The 19,085-nt window shown below is 44.6% G+C and overlaps 2 protein-coding genes across 4 annotated transcripts; both read right to left on the minus strand.

Annotated features, from left to right (window-relative positions):
- Positions 1-259: 259 nt before the first annotated feature.
- On the minus strand, positions 260-3,261 carry calua (calumenin a). The gene is made up of 7 exons (XM_046379436.1): positions 3,106-3,261; positions 2,465-2,683; positions 1,759-1,952; positions 1,514-1,680; positions 1,376-1,436; positions 910-1,109; positions 260-816 (listed from the first exon to the last, which is right to left on the minus strand). The coding sequence occupies exons 2-7, from the start codon at positions 2,680-2,682 to the stop codon at positions 712-714; spliced, it is 945 nt and encodes a 314-aa protein (XP_046235392.1). The 5' UTR covers position 2,683; positions 3,106-3,261; the 3' UTR covers positions 260-711.
- An 858-nt stretch (positions 3,262-4,119) lies between these two features.
- On the minus strand, positions 4,120-18,961 carry LOC124053867 (carnitine O-acetyltransferase-like). 3 transcript variants are annotated; one of them, XM_046379433.1, is made up of 17 exons: positions 18,820-18,961; positions 18,613-18,678; positions 18,410-18,486; positions 18,203-18,300; positions 17,243-17,515; positions 15,936-16,051; positions 14,809-14,862; positions 14,167-14,329; positions 13,468-13,642; positions 13,094-13,266; positions 12,632-12,732; positions 7,763-7,894; positions 7,147-7,269; positions 6,510-6,645; positions 6,177-6,239; positions 5,557-5,694; positions 4,120-4,908 (listed from the first exon to the last, which is right to left on the minus strand). In XM_046379433.1, exons 3-17 carry the CDS (start codon positions 18,459-18,461, stop codon positions 4,660-4,662), a joined length of 2,046 nt encoding a protein of 681 aa, XP_046235389.1. In that variant the 5' UTR covers positions 18,462-18,486; positions 18,613-18,678; positions 18,820-18,961; the 3' UTR covers positions 4,120-4,659. The 3 variants fall into 3 exon arrangements, with proteins under 3 accessions (XP_046235389.1, XP_046235388.1, XP_046235390.1); XM_046379432.1 differs by lacking the exons at positions 18,613-18,678; positions 18,820-18,961 and having other exon boundaries at positions 18,410-18,549; XM_046379434.1 differs by lacking the exons at positions 14,167-14,329; positions 15,936-16,051; positions 18,613-18,678; positions 18,820-18,961 and having other exon boundaries at positions 18,410-18,549.
- Between the last annotated feature and the right edge of the window lie 124 nt (positions 18,962-19,085).

The following is a 19,085-nucleotide window of genomic DNA, read 5'->3' on the forward strand; positions in this document are numbered from 1 at the left end:
GACGATTTCTCATGGGACACCTATGTGCCGTGGCACAGTGGTTGGGAATCACTGCTGAAGATGTACTTATGTGTGAATGTACAGCACGTTTGTTTAGCTCAAAGGTAACAAAAAACTAATATGATAGTTTGCGCATTCCTCAGTTACTTTACTATTATTATTTGTGTGTAAAAATTCTGCTCTCGTGTGTATGCTGAATAAAGTTTCAACAGTGTGATCTTAAAGGGTCAATTCACTCAGAATAAACATACAAATAGGATTTCATTTTATTTTTTATTGATAAACTGGCTGTAAAGGTCAAAGTACAGTATGAAGTCCAAAGTATGAATCTGTCCTAACTGTCCTAATTCTAGACTGGTTTGAATTTGTTTTACGTTGATATGAACAAGAGAGGAGCTCTTCACTTCAGCTCCTCCGACTTCATTCATTGAAAAGTTTCATCTTAGCACCAACATTTACGTGCTGATGTGATCACACATCACTCAATGGTAAACTGCAAACAGGAAGTTCACACATAAAAACTGTGGAGCAGAGGTCAGCAAACAACAAGAGAAACAAAGCAGACCAGGAGGGTTAATCTGAAGAAGTGAAATAAAATAATCAGAACAAACCTAACAGAAGGTTCAACATATTCATCTGCTGCTGGTTTGCACAATAAATTATTTGTAAAAAAAAAAAAACTGTAAAATTTATTTTTAAATCTGCCCAGCTTTAGAACTCGTCGTGTCGCATTAAAGCCTCACCGAAGTCCGTCACCTGACTTCCAACAAACACGTCGTATTTGTCGAGGATTTCCTTTTTGGCGAGTTTTCCGTCCTGAACAACACACAAAACACAGGTGAGACACAGGTGAACAGGCACACACTGAACAGGAAAAGATGAAGCAGTGGCATCAGCGTCAAGATTCACCTGGTTTTTGTCGGACTCATGCAGAAGGTGTTTGGCTTCAGCCTCAGCGTGGTCATAATCGGATGGAAGAATCCAGTCCAGAGTTTCCTCTTTGTCCATCTTTCCGTCGTGGTTTTTGTCTCTGAACTCAGAAAACTGCTGACGTTCTGTTGTCACCCACTCTGGTTCTTCTTCTTTGTCGTCTGCAGTATACATGTCACCTACAGACGAGGAAACCGGAGGAAAGACTCGCACTGTGCAATCCTTTTAATCACACCTGGAAGTACTTACAAGTACTGTAGAAGTACCAGTACTGCAAATCGGGTAATACTGAACATTTTATATTCAGCAAAATGTCCACACAGCAGGCTTAAAGAAAGGATGTAATCAATAAGTACTGATCCTCAGCCTCTTCCTGTTTAAAACTGATTTGAAAGAGAAGATGATAATAGTACACATGTAAGTAGTAGTGTGTTGTACTTCTTACCGATGTACTCCTGCAGGTCGATAAAACCGTCTCCATTCCTGTCAATGTCTTCTATGGTTTCCTGAGAACAGAGAGCACACATGACGTCAGTGACATCATGTGATGTCACTGACATGATGTCAGTGACATCACGCTCACCTGCACCACGACATCCTTCATGTGTTCGTGGTCTTCAGGATGAAGAAAAGCCGTGAACTCATGTTTGTCTGCAGTCGTGTCTCCATTTCTGTCTGCGGCTCTGAATCGTCTCTCGTCCCTCCACATCATGTGTGTGTAGTTGTACTCTGAGTCTGGCTGAGGGCTGTCTGTTAGAGTGAATCAGTTGTTAAGTGCTGTGTCGCTCACACAATCAAACACGGGAACACTGAGACCAGATTCTTTACCCAGATAACTCCCATATGTGACGTTCTTGTACTCGTCCCAGCTGATCAGACCGTCATGGTTCATGTCGAAGTCTTTCCATTGGCGCTCCACGCTGCTATAAATGTGCTTCTTCTGAGCATTTTTGATCCAAACCTTCAGCTCCTCCTCAGAGATAAAACCATCTTTGTTGCTATCCATTTTGTCCACGATGACACTGCACAGAGATGCACAGCTTTGTTACAAAACCAGTACTTTTCAACTGATGATGTGAAAAACTCTGGAGACTGAAGACCAGCATCCATTTCATCTGACAGAGACGATCGCTCTGTGACCGAGATTAAATTCAGTGTCTAACAGTGAAAACACGAAGACATAAATCCATCATCAGCACACACGTTGGTTCAATCCTGTTAAAGGTGTCTTTACGCCTCCACATGAACTGACTGATCAACGGAAATGAATAATAAAAAAAAAAATCTGTGTAAACCCACAAAAATACCACCTGAGCTTGTTGAACCAGTTGTGGACACGTCAAGGAACCGGGAACAAGGAAATTAAAGCAGAGGATTTCCAATCTGTTACACGTCTAGGTAGCCAAACCTGCAGCTCAGCCACACAGGCAGTCAGAAAACATTTGGACTTTACTCTCTTTCCTCAACAAGACTTTATTGCAAACAGAAACCCTGTCTCAGTAAAAAAGATTCACCTGGGCTGAGGAGGACTCACCTGAGCCTCCGTTTGCTCTCCTCTGGGGGGAGCTGGTCAAAGGTTTTGGCCTCTTCTTGACCCAGAAAAGCTTCATGGTCATAGTCGTAGTTTTTGTTGTCATCATGCTCAAGATTGCTGAGCGGTTCTTCGTCGTGAACTCGACTCTTCCTTTCTGTTGGCTTACTGCTGCCGTAGACGATGCAGAGGGCAAAACACATCAGGAAGTGACGAAACATCCTGACAGAGACACCAAGACAAACCAGAGACAGATGGACTCCCTGAACACATCACACTGTTGGAAATGCATTATATATACTCCACTAGAGGACAGTGTAGAGATACCTGTATTTTACTTCCATCTTGCACTACATTTATGACAGCTGTAGTTTATTTTTCATATTAAAATAAATGATCAGTTTGTAAAACACATCACGCCATTATACATTAAACCATACAATCGTACATAAAGTACTTTTAACAACAAAAAATTACTGCTTACTCAACACGTCTGCTTTTACTTCAGTCAAATTTTCATTGCAGACTGCGTACCTTACGTACCTACTACTAAGATCAATTTAAACTGTACTCGTTTTATTTTACTTTATCACATTAATAATAACTTCAGAGCAGATCCAGTTCCTGAATACGTGACACCTTACCTGTGTTACTTATTGCTCGCGCGCTTCATCTGCGCACGGACAGCGTTGGTTTCACCTCCTCAACCTCTTATTCTTCTGCCGACCATCACTCACTAGGCTCCGCGCAGCTGCTGTCTTCCTGTCGCAGCCAATCCGCTGCCGTCTGGAACACCTCTCCCGATTTGATTGGTCCATTTCAACAAGCGCTTGTGTTCGTTTAATGACGTCTGCGGCTTCGGTCATCGTACTCGCTTGACATTGGCTGTTGGCTGCGTGTGGACCAATGGGCGGGGCAGTAGAGAGTCAGCGATGAGAAAAGTGTCAGCTGCGTCCTGCCACGTCCTCAAATCGGAAAAATGCGACGATTCTTTCCGGGATAATCTGTTATCTGTTGCTGTAAATTTTTACAACTTTAGGACATTTCATGTATGAGATTCAACGTAGCCTTGAATGAAATGAGTGATTTAATAAAAGACTGAACCAAAGCCCCGTGCTTAAATCTACTGTAACATTAAAGGTGCAAAATGTAAGACTACATCACAGATGGTGGCTAATAAAAGAAATTGAGCCAATTTATAAAATACATAGTGACGGAAAAAGAAATCTCAGCAGCCATCGGGTTTGCAGATCCTCCAGAGGGCGCTAGTTGCGGTGGGCTGTCGGGGTCTCTAGTACCTGGTGTCCTGGGACGGCACTCCTGGGACCTCTTTGGGCTGCTGTAAGAAAGGCAGGGAACTTTGTATGTTTCTCTGGTTTAGGTTAGCAGATGTAAAAGAGAGGTTCCTGATAGGCCAGTGGTATAATATGACTTTTAATGAACAGAAGCATACAGGTGATGAGGTGGGTATGGTTGTGTGCGTGTGAGAGAGTGTCTGTGTGTGAGGTCTACAAAGGAAATAAAAATATGACATACAATCAAAAATATTTGGAAAAAATGCAAAACCTGATCTGACAGATAACTGACATCATGTGTGTTGTTATGCAGTGGCTAATCAGAGACACGTGTGATCCAGTTACACTCTGACTGTTGTTTTGTTTACTTCCATGGATCCTTTATTTTCCCTTTACCCTTTTTTCAGCCTTTTGTCCTGAACAGAGTCAAGTTTCTTGGATGCCTTCACATTCCTGGTTGATAAAGCAGATTCTGCTGGAACACCCTGCTCACTGCAGGGTGTTCCAGCCATTTATTGAACTGATGTTCTCTTTGAATCAGTCAGTCAGTTAGGGCTCACAGCAACATTTGAAGCTTTTATCACAACAACAATACACAACTTCTGAATGAATATGAACACATGCTGCACATTTAACACGAATTACTAAGCTGGTTTGTTAAGCTGTTACATGCACTGTGATTGGACGGAACATGTGACTGTTTCCACATGTGCCTGATTAACGGGTGGACTTTGTGTCTGACACTGACGTCCTGCCTTCACCTTCCAGCCTGCTGCTCCCAGGCTGGTGTCATCACCTCGGGACGCTGCCTGTTTCCAGTCTTTAAGTTAAATTATGGTAGCTTTACATTCAAAGAACAGACATGAAAATGTTTTCATCCAACTCTCAACACGAAATATCAAACTATTGCTTTAAGTGTGCATTCATTTCCAGTTTGGTTCTCAGAGTTTGTTCCAGCAGGGTCTTCATATCCAGCAGCGCTTCCTCCACAGCTCGGACCAGAGGTGCTGCTTTGTTTTCTCTGCTCGTCTCAGAAGCTTCAAAATGGGACACTATGAAGTCGATGTGATTATTCTTAATACCGTAGCACACGTTGAATATACCGGGCTCTTCAGGGCCCAGAAAGGGCAGACATCCGGTCTGGGACGTCACCTTGTGAACCAGAGCAGAGAGCAGAGAGCAGAGGTTAGCTACTGCAGCACTGATGCATCTGATATGAGCTTCTGTGATATGAAGTCAATCATTTTCAACAGCACACAGTTGTTACTGTGTTAGAACGTGAGAAGTTTCTTGTTTTAACCGGATCCTTGTCATGTTAACATGACATTTTCCTTCTCGTAGCAAATTATTTGATTTGAAAGGAACTTTTAGTTATAACAACATGTTACTTGCTTTCATCTGTTATACCTGAAACTTTCTCATTAGACTGTTGAGCACATGTCATGATGCTAAGTGTGACAGACAAAGGATTCAGTCTGTAAGTTCCGAGACTAAACTAAGGAGAGCAGATCAACGCCACGCAAGACCGAAGGAGTGAGAAAGTCTGAAGCCTGAATACTCAGCATTCACTGCCTGAGAGGTGAGACTGAGGCTCTCAGGTGGCTCATCATCAGTGTGAGAGGCTCCTGAGCCCCCCCCCCCAAACACACACAGTTGAATATGTGACTTTTTGCTCTAGGGTACACTGAGATAAATATGACATTTAACCACTTTATTTTGCTTCGTGTCTTCCACAGTGTGAAGTTGGAGTGTCTCTCTGTTTTGAGGTATTTCTGGTTGCAGTCACAGCATGGCTCTTACCTGACTTGTCCAGATTTTGTAGTCAAAGGCTTTAATGTAGGAGGTGTCTGTGAAGATATCAGGCATGGGGATATTTTCCTCAACAGCTTGCAACTCCAGACCAAAGAGATGTGTTTCTACAGACTGCCCACTGATCCCCTGTTGAGATGGACACAGTTCAGTTATGGCTCAGTGTGACATCATTTTTCCCCACAAAAACTCACTGTGTGATCTTAAGCGCAAACAAATGTGTTCCATGGGTTTTTCTTTCTCATGAAACATTTGCAGAGCAAAATTTTCCTGCTGAGACCTGCACTCTTTGCAGTTACGTTTAGTTATTCACAATTGCTGTGTTGCATTATCTGCTTACGTGCTCATATGCAGCCTCATGCACATTAACAAACCACACGTGAACACGTGTACACATTGTTGCTCCATAGCACAACTGATCACCACTGATCAAAAACATCACAGACTACCTTTAACTTTCAGCTGGGCACAAAACAAGTCTTACATGAAACAAACTCCAGAGAAGGAAGCGGTTCAGCTCACAGAGATGAGTCAAGAACACTCACTGAGGTGGGGCAGTAAAGTCCCTCTCTGCTCTGACAGTAAGCTGGACTAAGCTGAGTTATACTCACCATCATACTATACCGTCTGTGTGCTTTTATAGCTTCCTCCAACAACTCAACCTTCTCTGAGCTCTGTGCAAACAGAAAGAAGACAGGAATGTTAAAACTCAGCTGCTAATGCCTGATCTGATGTCAACACATTTTTCAGGCTTATACAAAATAACTTAATGAGCAGATGTGCCAAATACCGTAAAGTAAAAGTAAAAGATCTCTATTTATTAAACTAAAGTCAGCTTCCAAGTGAATGGAAAGCTGACTTCTCAGAGATATTATAGTTATTAAAAAAGGATAGGATTTGGGTGAGTATCTCTTCTCATGGAGCTACATTATGTAAGACTTCACCTGTTTTGTGGGGTCATCAAAGGCCTTGACAAAGGCCACTGAGGCACCCGTGGTCGTATTCATCCCTGCCAAACGGCCCATATTGAACAGACGTAGTGTGGTGGGCTCCAGCACCGGACAGCACCGCAGCTGCATCCTGGCCAACGAGAACAGATAAATGTTTTCAACAATCATCCAGAGCCCTCAAACAAATCATGCAGCTCTGCACACAGCAGCTGCTTTAATGACTCCATTTTGAGTTGAGATCATTTGTTTATTAATTTGTCCAGTATCTGGCCTGTGAATGCCGCACTCTGTTTCCTTATCACAAACAGCATAATTTAAAGCAGAGCCTGAATGCATTTGAAAACCGACTGAATCGATTTCACCTCAGTTAGGGAATCCAAGATCCTCTGTTTCTGTCTGACTGAGTGACCAGGCTTTGAAGCTTTAAGGTCCCCATGACAGACGTTGGCTGATTGGTGCCAAGATCCTGATAAGAGTCTTATCAACATTATGATGTGTTTATAAAACTATATTGGTGTTAATAAAAACATCATAAAGGTCATAAGACATGCATAAGCATGTACAAAAAAACTTTTCCACAAAAGGTTGTGACACAAAGCATCTCTAGTTAAACGATTCCTCAAAGCCCCACCTGTAGTAGGCCAGCTGCAGAGCCATCTGCACAAAAGCATCCGGGCTCATCCTGAGGGCCTTCAGGACGCTTTTCCCAAACTGGTGAAATACCGTCACAGTCAGGTCGAGGTTTTGGGCCAATCTGTGTTGGGGAAGGGACAAGCGTCAGGACAATGAGATGGTGCCTTTGATGGTCTGATTGTGTTAACAGCAGGTCTCAGACCTGCCAGGTTTATAGTTTTTATTCTGCAAAATATGATGCCCCACACTTCCTAAAGATGGAACAACTGCACCACCCACTGCACCACTCAACTGTAATAACTGTGCCACCCAGCTGTAAGGACTGCACCACCCAGCAGATCTTGTAGAAAGCATGATATTAAAGGGTTGACCCTGAATGTAAAGAAGAAAACCATCACCGAGTGAAATCCATGGTGCTGCTGAGTGATTCAGTGGTAACACCCCTTCCTGGTTATCAGGTGTGTGCAGTCTCTGCTGTCAGTCAGTCATCAGTCAGTAAGTGCTGCTGTATGTAGCTGCTCACACAGTAATATGTGGGAACCTTCTTTTGGGTTTCTATTTTTCTGGCCACTGGATGTCTGCATAACTTTATCCCAAATAAAAGTTGCTCTTACGTGTCCATGTGCTGCTTGGCCTCCTCAATATCCTTTTTGATGTCGGGAGTGAGGTTGAAGTGGATCTTCTGGGGTGCTGGCAGAGGCAGAGGCAGAGGCCCTGGGGGAGCTTGCATCTGCAGATGTTTTCTCCTGTTTTTACACAAGACAAAAGAAATGATAAATGGGCTGAAGAAGAACCCCGTGGAGGCACGGTGGTGCAGTGGTTAGCACTGTCGCCTCATAGCAAGAGGGTTCCAGGTTCGAATCCCGGTCTGGGCCCTTCTATGTGGAGTTTGCATGTTTGCATGTCCAGGGTGTACCCCGCCTCTCGCCCGTAGTTAGCTGGGATAGGCTCCAGCTCCCCTGCTACCCTGACGGATAAGCGGTATATAAAACGGATGGATGGATAAAGAACCCCTCCTTGAACCGCCACCTTAACGTGGTGGAGGGGTTTGAGCACCTGAATAATCTTAGGGGCTACGTTGTCGGGGGCTTAATGCCCCTGGTAGGGTCTCCCAAGGCAAACAGGTTCTAGGTGACAGATCAGACCAAGAGCGGTTCAGAAGCCTCTGATGAAAGATAAAACAATAAGGATGTGTACATTGCCCAGACTGGCATTACCGGGGCCTCACCCTGGAGCCAGGCCTGGAGTTGGGGCTCGCAGGCGAGCATCTGGTGGCCTACGGGACCCAGCCGGGTACAGTCCGAACAAGCGACGTGGGCCCGCTCTCCTGTAGGCCCACCACCCATGAGAGGGTTCAGAAGGGACCGGTGCAACGTGGTTTGGGCGACAGCTGTGGATGGGGATCCCAGCAACCCAAATCCTGGACAAAAACTCTGGCTATGGGGATATGGAATGTCACCTCACTGGGGGGGAAAGAGCCTGAGCATGTGTGGGAAATTGAGCTGTACCGGCTAGAGATAGTCGGGCTCACTTCCACACACAGCCTGGGCTCTGGAACCCAACTCCTGTAGAGAGGCTGGACTCTCTTCTACTCTGGAGTCACCCATGGAGTGAGGTAGCAAGCTGGTGTAGGCTTGCTCATAGCCCCCCAGCTCAGCCGCCACGTGTTGGAGTTCTCCCTGGTGAAAAGAGAGTCGTTTCCCTACGCCACATATGTCAAACTGGTCCACAGGAGGGCTGGTGTGGCTGCACGTTTTTGTGCCAACCAACCAAGAGCACACCGTTTGACCAATCAACTGTCTGAAGACGGAGATCAGTTTATTAAATGAATCAAGTCTGGTGTGCTGCTACTTGGTTGGAAAGAAAACCTGCAGCCACACCGGCCCTCCTGTGGACCAGTTTGACATGCCTGCCCTACGCCTTCGGGTCGGGGATAGGCCTCTCACTGTTGTCTCGGCCTTTGGGCCAAACAGCAGTGCAGAGTACCCGGCTTTCTTGGAGTCCCTGGAAAGAGTACTGGAATGTGCTGCGATGACAGTGACACCTGGAGGGACGTGATTGGGAGGAATGGCCTCCCCGATCTGAATCCGAGTGGTGTTCTGTTGTTGGACTTCTGTGCCAGTCACAGTTTGTCCAAAACAGGTGTGACACCCAATGATCAACTTCGTGGTTGTGTCATCTGGCCTTCGGCCATATGTTTTGGACAATCGGGTGAATAGAGGAGCAAAGCTGTCCACCGATCACCACCTGGTGGTGAGTTGGATCCGCTGGGGGAGGAGGAAGCCGGACAGACTTGACAGACCCACTGTGAGGGTCTGCTAGGAACGTCTTGCAGAACCCTCCGTCAGAGGAGTTTTCAACTCACACGTCTGGGAGAACTTTGACCAGATCCCGAAGGAGGCTGGGGACATTGAGTCCGAGTGGACCATGTTCTCCACCTCCATTGTGGAAGCTGCTGCTCGGAGCTGTGGTCGTAAGGTCTCTGGTGCCTGTTGTGGCGGCAATCCCCGAACCCGGTGGTGGACACCGGAAGTAAGGGATGCGATCAAGCTGAAGAAGGCTTGTAGAACTCCCGAGGCAGCTGATGGGTATCGGAGGGCCAAGCGTGTGGCAGCCCGAGCGGTTGTGGAAGCAAAAACTCTGCTCTGGAAGGAGTTTGGGGAGGCCATGGAGGAGGATTATTGGTTGGCCTCAAGGAAATTCTGGCAAACCATCCTGTGCCTCAGGAGGGGGAAGCAGTGCCCTGCTAATACTGTTTACAGTAAAAGTGGGGAGCTGCTGACTTCGACTGGGGATATTGTTAAAAGGTGGAAGGAATACTTCGAGGATCTCCTCAATCCGGCTGATGCATCTTCCGTCATGGAAGCAGATGCTGAGGACCCTGAGGCGGATCCACTCATTACCCAAGCCGAAATCACTGAGGTAGTTGGGAAGCTCCTCAGTAGCAGAGCACCGAGAGTGGATGAGATTCGTCCTAGGTACCTTAAGGCTCTGGATGTTGTGGGGCTGTCTTGGTTGACACGACTCTGCAGCATCGCGTGGCAGTCGGGGACAGTGTCCTTGGACTGGTGGACCGGGGTGGTGGTCCCTCTTTTTAAGAAGCGGGACCGGGAGGTGTGCTCCAATTACAGAAGGATCACACTTCTCAGCCTCCCCGGGAAAGTCTATGCCAGGGTACTGGAGAGGAGAATCCGGTCGATAGTCGAACCTCGGATCCAAGAGGAACAATGCGGTTTTCATCCTGGTCGTGGAATGCTGGACCAGCTCTATATCCTCCACAGGGTACTTGAGGGTTCATGGGAGTTTGCCTAACCGGTCCACATGTGTTTTGTGGACTTGGAGAAGGCCTTCGACCGTGTTCCCTGCGGCATCCTGTGGGAGGTGCTCCGGGAGTATGGGATCCGGTGTCCTTTGCTAAAGGCTGTGCGGTCTCTGTACTCCCGGAGCAGGAGTCTGGTCCGCATTGTCGGCAGTAAGTCGGACCTGTGCCCAGTGCATGTTGGCCTCCGGCAGGGCTGCCCTTTGTCATCGGTCCTGTTCATTATTTTTATGGACAGGATTTCTAGGCGTCTGGTTTGGGAACCATATGATTTCATCTCTGCTTTTTGCGGATGATGTTGTCCTGTTGGCTTCTTCAGGACAGGACCTTCAGCATGCGCTGGGGAGGTTTGCAGCTGAGTGAGAAGAAGCTGGGATGACAATCAGCACCTCTAAATCCAAGGCCAAGGTTCTCGATCGGAAAACGGTGGTCAGCCCCCTCCAGTGGAGGAGTTTAAGTATCTCTGGGTCTTGTTCATGAGTGAGGGAAGAATGGGAGCATGAGATTGACAGGCGAATTGGTGCAGCGACAGCAGTAATGCGGTCATTGTATCGTCCGTCGTGGTAAAGAGGGAGCTGAGCCGTAAGGTGAAGGTCTCAGTTTACCAGTCAATCTACGTTCCTACCCTCACCTATGGTCATGAACTTTGGGTCATGACTGAAAGAACGAAATCTCAGATACAAGCGGCTGAAATGAGCTTCCTGCGCAGGGTGACGGGGCGCTCCGTTAGGGATAGGGTGAGGAGCTCTGTCACCGGGGAGGAGCTCGGAGTAGAGCCGCTGCTCCTCCACATCGAAAGGAGCCAGTTGAGGTGGCTCGTGCATCTGTTTCGGATGTCCCCTGGACGCCTTCCTGGGGAGGTGTTCCGGGCATGCCCCACCGGGAGGAGGCCCCGAGGAAGACCCAGGACACGCTGGAGAGACTATGCCACTCAGCTGGCCTTGGAACGCCTAGGGGTCTGCCCGGAAGAGCTGGAGAAAGTGTCTGGGGAGAGGGAAGTTTGGTGCATCCCTGCTCAAGCTGCTGCCCCCGCAACCCGGTCCCGGATGAAGCGGAAGAAGATGGATCGATGGATGGATGATTAGAATTAAATTGATTCACGCTGGCACAGGAGAAAAGTTTTTTTTTTTAAAACTGTGGTCAATCGTATTTTCCAGCTTTTGTCAGTTCTTGTGAAAAGTATTCAGGCCTTTGTATTGCTGTGAAGTCACAATACTCCATAATGACATAAAGTTTACTTCACTGCACTGCCTTTAATGTCGTCACAAATGATTTCTGTCAAATAGTCAGAGAAATAGGAGAAATTACAGCAAAGAGGTGCTAAGATAAATATTGATGATTTCTCAAGAACATGTGGCTGATAATTTTAATGTTTGCAGGGTCTGCAGGGTCTGCAGGGTGTAGGGTGTAGTCTGCAGGGAAATCAGTTTTAGTGACTGAGCCAGCTAACAAGCTAACAAGAGTTAGAAGACCAAAGATATGATCTTACTAAAAGAAGGATCTCAAGAATATCTGTGAGAAGATTAAAAATAATCCAGCTCAGCAGTAACACTCAATGAAAATAGAGGACATCACTTCATTCACCACAATGTTTGTCAGACTCTGATGTTTCATCTGTAAATACGTCTCATTGAGTTCAACCCTCCACTGATATGAACACCAGTAATACTAACAATAACACGCTGATGTTTAGTGAGCGCATTGGAAACCTGACGACATACTGTTAGACCTCCAGGATCCATACAGTAACATTGAGGCACATCGGGGCAGTCGTGGATCAGCGGTTAGGGTATCGGACCCGTAACCGGTGGGTCGCTGGTTCGATTCCCCGTACCGGTGTCCATGGCTGAGGTACCCTTGAGCAAGGTACCTAACCCCCACTGCTCCCCGGGCGCTGCACGCGGTCGCCCACTGCCCCGGGTTTGTTGTGTGTGTGCACGTCACTTGGGTGGGTTAAATGCAGAGCACGAATTTCGTTGGAGTGAGTTCCCTCCAATGACAAAATATGTCACTTTCTTTTTCTTGAGCCGTCACCTGTGTGATCACACACTTCTACCTGCCGAGCTAACAGCAGTAAATTGGTCTCATTGATGACTTCTGAGTCATGTGAACAAACAAGCACTCGAATCACCTCAACAAGCTCACTGATTTTTGATGTACTTACATCTGTTCTACAGTGTAGTCAGTGATGCTCATCTGGATCATACCATCAGCAGCTGCATGAGAGCAGTTCACACCACAGGTCCCATCTTGTGCAACGATGATCTGAAAACAGACACGCATTATCACTACAGGAGTTTGCTGTGCTCACATTGTTCTGATGGGTTACTGCACTACTTGGTCAGTACAGTCGAGGAGCCAGACTTTTACCTTAAGATCCCTGATTAAAGTGAATGGATACCACGACCACAAAGAAAAGCTGCTGCTGTACCATTTCCATTTTTCTGCCGTTTCCTCTACATATCCCACATATTATTGATCATCTACCCACAGTAGACAGCTGGCCTCACTGATCATCCACTGCTTTATAAGAAAGTTAAACGAAGTTAAACACTTTGAGGGGAAAATAGTATGGGAGCTCAGGTCAAATTTTAATGTGTGCGTGTGCATGTGTGTGTGTCATCACCTGCAGCCCCTTGTCAAACCAGCGGTTTCCACTGCTCCACTGGCTGCCCCCTCCATGCAGCATCTGAAGAACAGGAGCACTGTGACTCTCCTCAGCCGGGGACATCACTCCATCCAAACAAATTGTAAAAAGGCTGCTTTCGATAGCCAACAGCGACTCTTTGTTGGCATTATCTAAACACATCAAAATATGAGAAAATATTATGTTGTTTATGTCAGTATGTCGTGTAATCACACTTCAACTGACCAGTTCTAAATATTTTCACATTATGGTTTCAGACTTGTTTTATCAGGAAATATTATTTTCCTACTTTCTCATTCAGTATTATGCCGTGTGTCTTAGTTTAACTTGCATTAGAGTTGAGTGGTGCTCACCCTTGATGAGGTTGTTGTAGATTTTGCCCCAGACGTCACGTTGCTGGGTGGTGAGGATGCCGACAGGCTCTGTGTTGGTCTGCAGAGAAGAGTTGCGGATCTTCTCTAGCTGAACACAGAGCTGATCGACTGTCAGCATAGTCCCATCACTGTGGTACACATCCAGCTTAAAGAACTAAATTTAACAGGATGACACACATGAAAGCAAGACTGGATACCCAACCAAAGACACTCAGGAGCAGCCCAAGTTATTTAATCCCATTAATAAACTGACGGAATCTCACTGAGACCAGGGCTTCACGTGAACAGTTAGTATGAGCCTCTAAATGGGGTTAAATGTATTTAAATATTCCTTCATTTTGGCAAAAACTTTAATTTAAAATATCAGTGCAAAGAGGAAAGCAAATTTGATTTTCCAGATTAATGGATTAAGAATAAACTGGATAACATGGCCAAATATCTGCTGGACTAACCTGTTTTCACTTGATAATTTATGTCCTAATGTGGTTCATCGAAGGTTTTGAAGTGCACATCTTTGTATAAATAAACTGAACAGGAGGTATTCCTGTAGAAGGACGGTGGTCTGAAAAAACAGACCAGGCTTTGTGGTGGGGCCCAGACAGACGAGCTAACTGCTCCTGGTTCTTCTTTAAATGAGTCAGGTTGAGGAGACTCTGATCATAATGTAAGTGCTCTCACCTGACAGTTGTGTACTACAGTGATGTGTTTGGTGGGGCTGGAGCTCTTGCTATGGAACACCAATGTGTCTGTCTTCAGACCGGGGATCCGGCAGGACGATATCATCTGCTCGAACTGCTTCATGCACAATGGTCTCCCTCCCATGTGGTCATACAGAGTCCCCCTGCCAAACATGCCGTCAGTTTTGACCACTGATGTCCCTCAAACTGCTGTATTCCCTGGATGTTTAGTACTAATTTTAATTAAGTAGAGCTGGTCCCAAATTTGGACCAAGACTAGTCTCTTGATCCTAATCCAGACAGACTGTCTGACCATGGCTGAAGTGGTACACTACACACAAACACTTAAGTTTGAAATAAAGCCTAATTTATAATCTTGAGGGAACTGATTTTATATCTCTGGCATCAAAAAACATCAAAAAAGAAAAATACCCAAAATGATCATATAAGAACAGCAGCTGAAACCTTTTTGTTTCAGTAATTTAACTGCTTCATCAGCTGCTTCATGTTTCAAGATGAAAACAACAAACTGATTGGCATTGATTAGCTCTGGTTGATACCAAGGTGTGTAAGAATAAGTCATGACCCATAAAACCGAAGAGGAAAGTGGGACAATAAAAACATTTTTAAGTTCAGTACTCACTTGTAATACATTGTTATTACATCCAAAAAACCTGCTATGGCTATGGCGGCACACCTAAACAGAGGAAACAGGGTTAATCATTTAAAAAGAAACTCCAGTCGCTCAGTACTGTGCTTTTATATGGATTAATATGGATTTAAAAGAAGAGACTGAGCTCTCTGCTCATTCAGTCTCTCGTATGGATGAGGTCTATCTTGCCTGCTTTTAGACTGTTACCACAGAGGACGTTATATAACATGCTGACTTCCCCTGATTAGTGATTTGGTGTGAATTTCATACAGGGAGGAATTTTTTTTTATTGATTTGTGTAAAGTTGAAGGCTTTGGTGTCTGGTGTCTGGTTTTGATTATAGTTATATCTTAAGGACTTTTGAGGGGGAGACATCCATTCATCCATTGAGTCTCTCTTGAATCAGCTCAGAAAAGATCAAACAAGGTTTCATTAAGTTTAAATCCAGTTAGCTTGTCAGCATATGCTGATGATGTGACCGTTTCGTCATGGGTCAAACAAACATTCAAACTCTCTAACAGAAACTGGATTTATGAGCAGGTGTGAACTGGCCCAGGTGTGAAAAGTCTCAAACAGAGCTCCTGTTAGTACGTCTGGTGAACATCAGCTCTCTGGCCAACACAGTGAATGAGCTGCAGATGGTCCCCTGTGGGAACCCTTAATGGGAGCAGTCAAAAGAGTGTATAGATCATGGTGGAACGAACTAATGGAGTCCCCGTGGAGTCCTCGCAGTTTTCTTGCTTTTCTGAGCCGACTGCAATCTACTTCACAAACAAGCTCCAAAACTCGAAATAACAGCTAAACTCAAGCCACTTCACCAAACCAGGACCCCAGCAGCAGGAAACCACCGGACGAGCTGAATATGTCTGAATAAGTCAGCAGCCCTAACAGCAATAAGCCATGTGAGATGAACTGCAGTTGAGCTGTCTGTCAGTAACGAGGACTGCGTTTTTTGGAGAACCAAGTGTCACCAACCACAAACATGAAAACAATCATTATGGAACAATTTGATCAAATCAGATGAAAACTTTGGTCCACATCAGAGCAACAAAAAAAACCAAAACATTTCAGCCTGTGTGTGTGTGTGTGTGTGCGCACGTGTATGTGTGTGTGTTTACCTTATCTGCTTCCTATCTCCATAGTCTTCTGGGTTAAGCAACAATGCAGGGTTGGAAAAAATCACCACGGGTTTGCGGGCATTAAGGTATTCAAACTTCACATAATTGTCTGTCAACTACAAATAGTAAGTAATACACACACACACACACACACACACAGATAAATTAATTAAAACAATGTGACAGCAGTAAATCACTTGAATTTGTGAAGAAGATCTTAGGAGAGGACATGCTCAGTTATGCTAATTAGGAAAGACTAACTCTGTGTGTGTGTGTGTTGTGGGTGTGGCTTCCTGATTCCCAGCACCAATCCCGACTCTTCCATCAGATTGGTGCTAACTTTCAGTGGCTGCTCTCTCTTCGTTATATTGGAATTATTTTTCTGACGAGTTCTGCTGTTTGTGTTTCTGTCTACAAACCACTACTTCCTGCCTCTTTTGTCTCACTGTTTGTCTGTCTCACTATTTCCAGCCGACGGGCCTGAGCCGCTCTCCTCTCCTCACCTGTCTGCCACCTGGATTACAGCAAACCTTTTAGTCCATTTGCTTTGGGGTCTAATAGAAAACCAAACTGCACCAGTGATCATTTTGAAGATCTAGAAGAATATCTGAACCTCACAAAGTTATAAATATTAATGAACATGTGATTATTGAACTTGATGGTGATCGTACTAATGTTTAATCAGACATCGTTACCTCTGTATGCATCTTCACCAACTCCAACTCTGAGCTTGTCTTTCATTTTCCATTAATGGCGTCATTTGATTTTTGGATTAATGATCCTAAATACTGTAATATTTTTTATGGGAAACAAAGCTAAATGCAAATTAATTCATTAAATTAAACTTTTAATCTTTCATGATATTCATGACATTCATGATGTGTAGAGAACTTCATCCACCACCCCCCTTTACTTCAGATGTTTATATGCATCTTCTACGCAACTGTATATTTTTGTACTTTTAATATAACCCTCTATTTTTATCTTTTTATCTATCTTTTATATATATATATATGTAATGTATAAGCACTTTTGCGCTGCCTTGTCCTGCTAAATGTTGGCTGCTGTAACAACAAAATTTCCCCTCTGAGATCAATAAAGTCTCATCTTATCTTAAAAACCCTGATTTATTTTCTCAACTGTGTCTAGAGCTGAGGGTTGGGGATGGGGTCTAAAGCTCAGCAGTTGCGTCCGTAATGAGTTTCTATTTCAGGACATCAGGAGGTCACAGAAGCACCATTGGCTCACTTAATGTGTCAGCACCTCTTGGTTGGTGTAGTTGGACTTGGTGTAGTTGCTGAGCTCACCCAGTTCTCAGTGGTGCAGGCTTTCCTCTCCAGGGCCCTCTGCAGTCTCTCTCCGATCCCTCCTGCTTTCAGAAACTCTTCCACCAGCTCCTTGGTTTTCCTCAGCTCATCTTCCTCCACGAAGGGCTCCAGTATACTGAGGTAGAGCTCACAGGTCTGCTGCAGAGGGGGGACAGGCAGCCTGGGCAGCTCGATGTACTGGCTCAGGTGTCTGCCAGAGACCATAGTCACTGATCCAGGTTTCACCAAGTGCTTCATTTTCCCCATCTTAACCTGACAGACACAACATGGAAGCCAAAAGAATGAATTTTAATAACAAGAAATGACAGCTGGTTCAGTCAGTTACGATTGATTGATAACGAAGAGTTCATATATAAAAAAAACAAAAAACAAAAAACAAAGATCTGTTGTTTTATCTCCTAAATCTTGAATATCAGTCAATCTGTGTTTTAAGATGTGTCACTGCAAACAGGAGAAGAACCATTTAAAAAGAGGAAGTACACACAGCCTGCAGTCCTAAGGGTCTGCAGTTCAGTTGTTTTTCATTTAAACCAAAAATGAAAAAGAAAAGGGAAAAGAGAGCTATTTTAAACTAAAAAATATCAAAGAAAAAAAATTTAAAAGAAGGAATTTTTTTAGACAAAAACTGAACTATTAATTGAATTATTATTATGATTATTATTATTAATAGAGTAAAAAAAGGAAAAAAGCTCAGTGTTTTGTTACTGGTTCAAACTTAAAACAAAACCTTTGTAAACAACAAATCAAAGTGGCAGAATGTGGACAGATCCCTGAGACAGTCTGGTCAACCAGTGGAATAATTAAAATATAGAATCAAAATATTCAAAAAAACATGAGAAACATCATACAGAAATATTTGTTTTCCCACATGATGGAATCTCGTCACTGAACGTCAGATGTGGTCGACACACAGAAAATAAGTCAAGCTTTGTTACTTACCAGAGCTCTGCTGCAAAGTCTGAACATGATGCTGTCAGGCCGGACGCTGTGGACCCAAGTGAAGCTGGTCAGCACTGCTCTGCAGCCAGTGACGCTAACTGAGAATTAAAACCGGTGGAGGCTTGTTTTTATGGGAATATGCTGTCACAAACTGTCAAAGTCACTCAACAAATTTGCCTTTTACAAAGCCTGTGTTGTTTGTCTCACCAACAGTTTGTCTTCTTACACAAACAGACAATAAGCCTGCAGGTGTCTTCATGCAGGTTTTCACACTTCATAACAAACTGACAGCACAACACTGACATGTGACTGACAGCTCAGACTTCAGTCACTCTTCATCACGGTCATTACAATCTTCTTCTCCCCCAAGTTCATCCCAACATACTTCATACTACTGAAGCTCTTCTGACCTGTCTGGTGTCAGCTCTGTGGTCACTTTAGCAACAACGTCCAGTAGACTTTCAAAATAAAACTTGCTGAAAAAAAAAATTACATATTATGACATTGAGTTTTGACATGAGAGTGAGTTCAGTTGCAGAGTCTCTCATTTTGCTTCATCACTTCATTTGTAGAGCTTCAGTTAACATCATGTTTAGCCGTGTCTTTATTTACTCCACCTGTTCCTCTGAGGATGAGACGCAGAAAGGGCCCCCAGGCTTCAGGGGCCGTAAGCAGGATGTTAGTTCCTTCTTCCCCTCCCCCGTGCATGTGCACAAATAAACTGCTGTCAGCTTCATAAGGGTCACATATTTATTCACTTTAAATGTAAGAGCACAATAAACACAATCAGTTTAATTAATGCTCTGCAAAAAGCCTGTGGACATTAACTGTCAAAACTGTCAACCACAACTTCCAAGATGCACTTCACTAACAAAACACACTG

Source organism: Scatophagus argus, chromosome 22 (genome assembly GCF_020382885.2).
Source record: "Scatophagus argus isolate fScaArg1 chromosome 22, fScaArg1.pri, whole genome shotgun sequence".
NCBI classification, from domain to species: domain Eukaryota; kingdom Metazoa; phylum Chordata; class Actinopteri; family Scatophagidae; genus Scatophagus; species Scatophagus argus.

Coding starts and splice junctions, on each gene's coding strand:
- calua (XM_046379436.1), bottom strand. CDS start 2,682: ATGTTTCGTCACTTCCTGATGTGTTTTGCCCTCTGCATCGTCTACGGC. Junction 1,437..1,513: donor TGAAGGATGTCGTGGTGCAG/GTGAGCGTGATG, acceptor CTCTGTTCTCAG/GAAACCATAGAAGACATTGA. Junction 817..909: donor ATGAGTCCGACAAAAACCAG/GTGAATCTTGAC, acceptor TGTGTTGTTCAG/GACGGAAAACTCGCCAAAAA.
- LOC124053867 (XM_046379433.1), bottom strand. CDS start 18,461: ATGAAGACACCTGCAGGCTTATTGTCTGTTTGTGTAAGAAGACAAACT. Junction 14,863..15,935: donor GGAGATAGGAAGCAGATAAG/GTAAACACACAC, acceptor TCCTCTGTTTAG/GTGTGCCGCCATAGCCATAG. Junction 14,330..14,808: donor GTAATAACAATGTATTACAA/GTGAGTACTGAA, acceptor CATGTTTGGCAG/GGGGACTCTGTATGACCACA.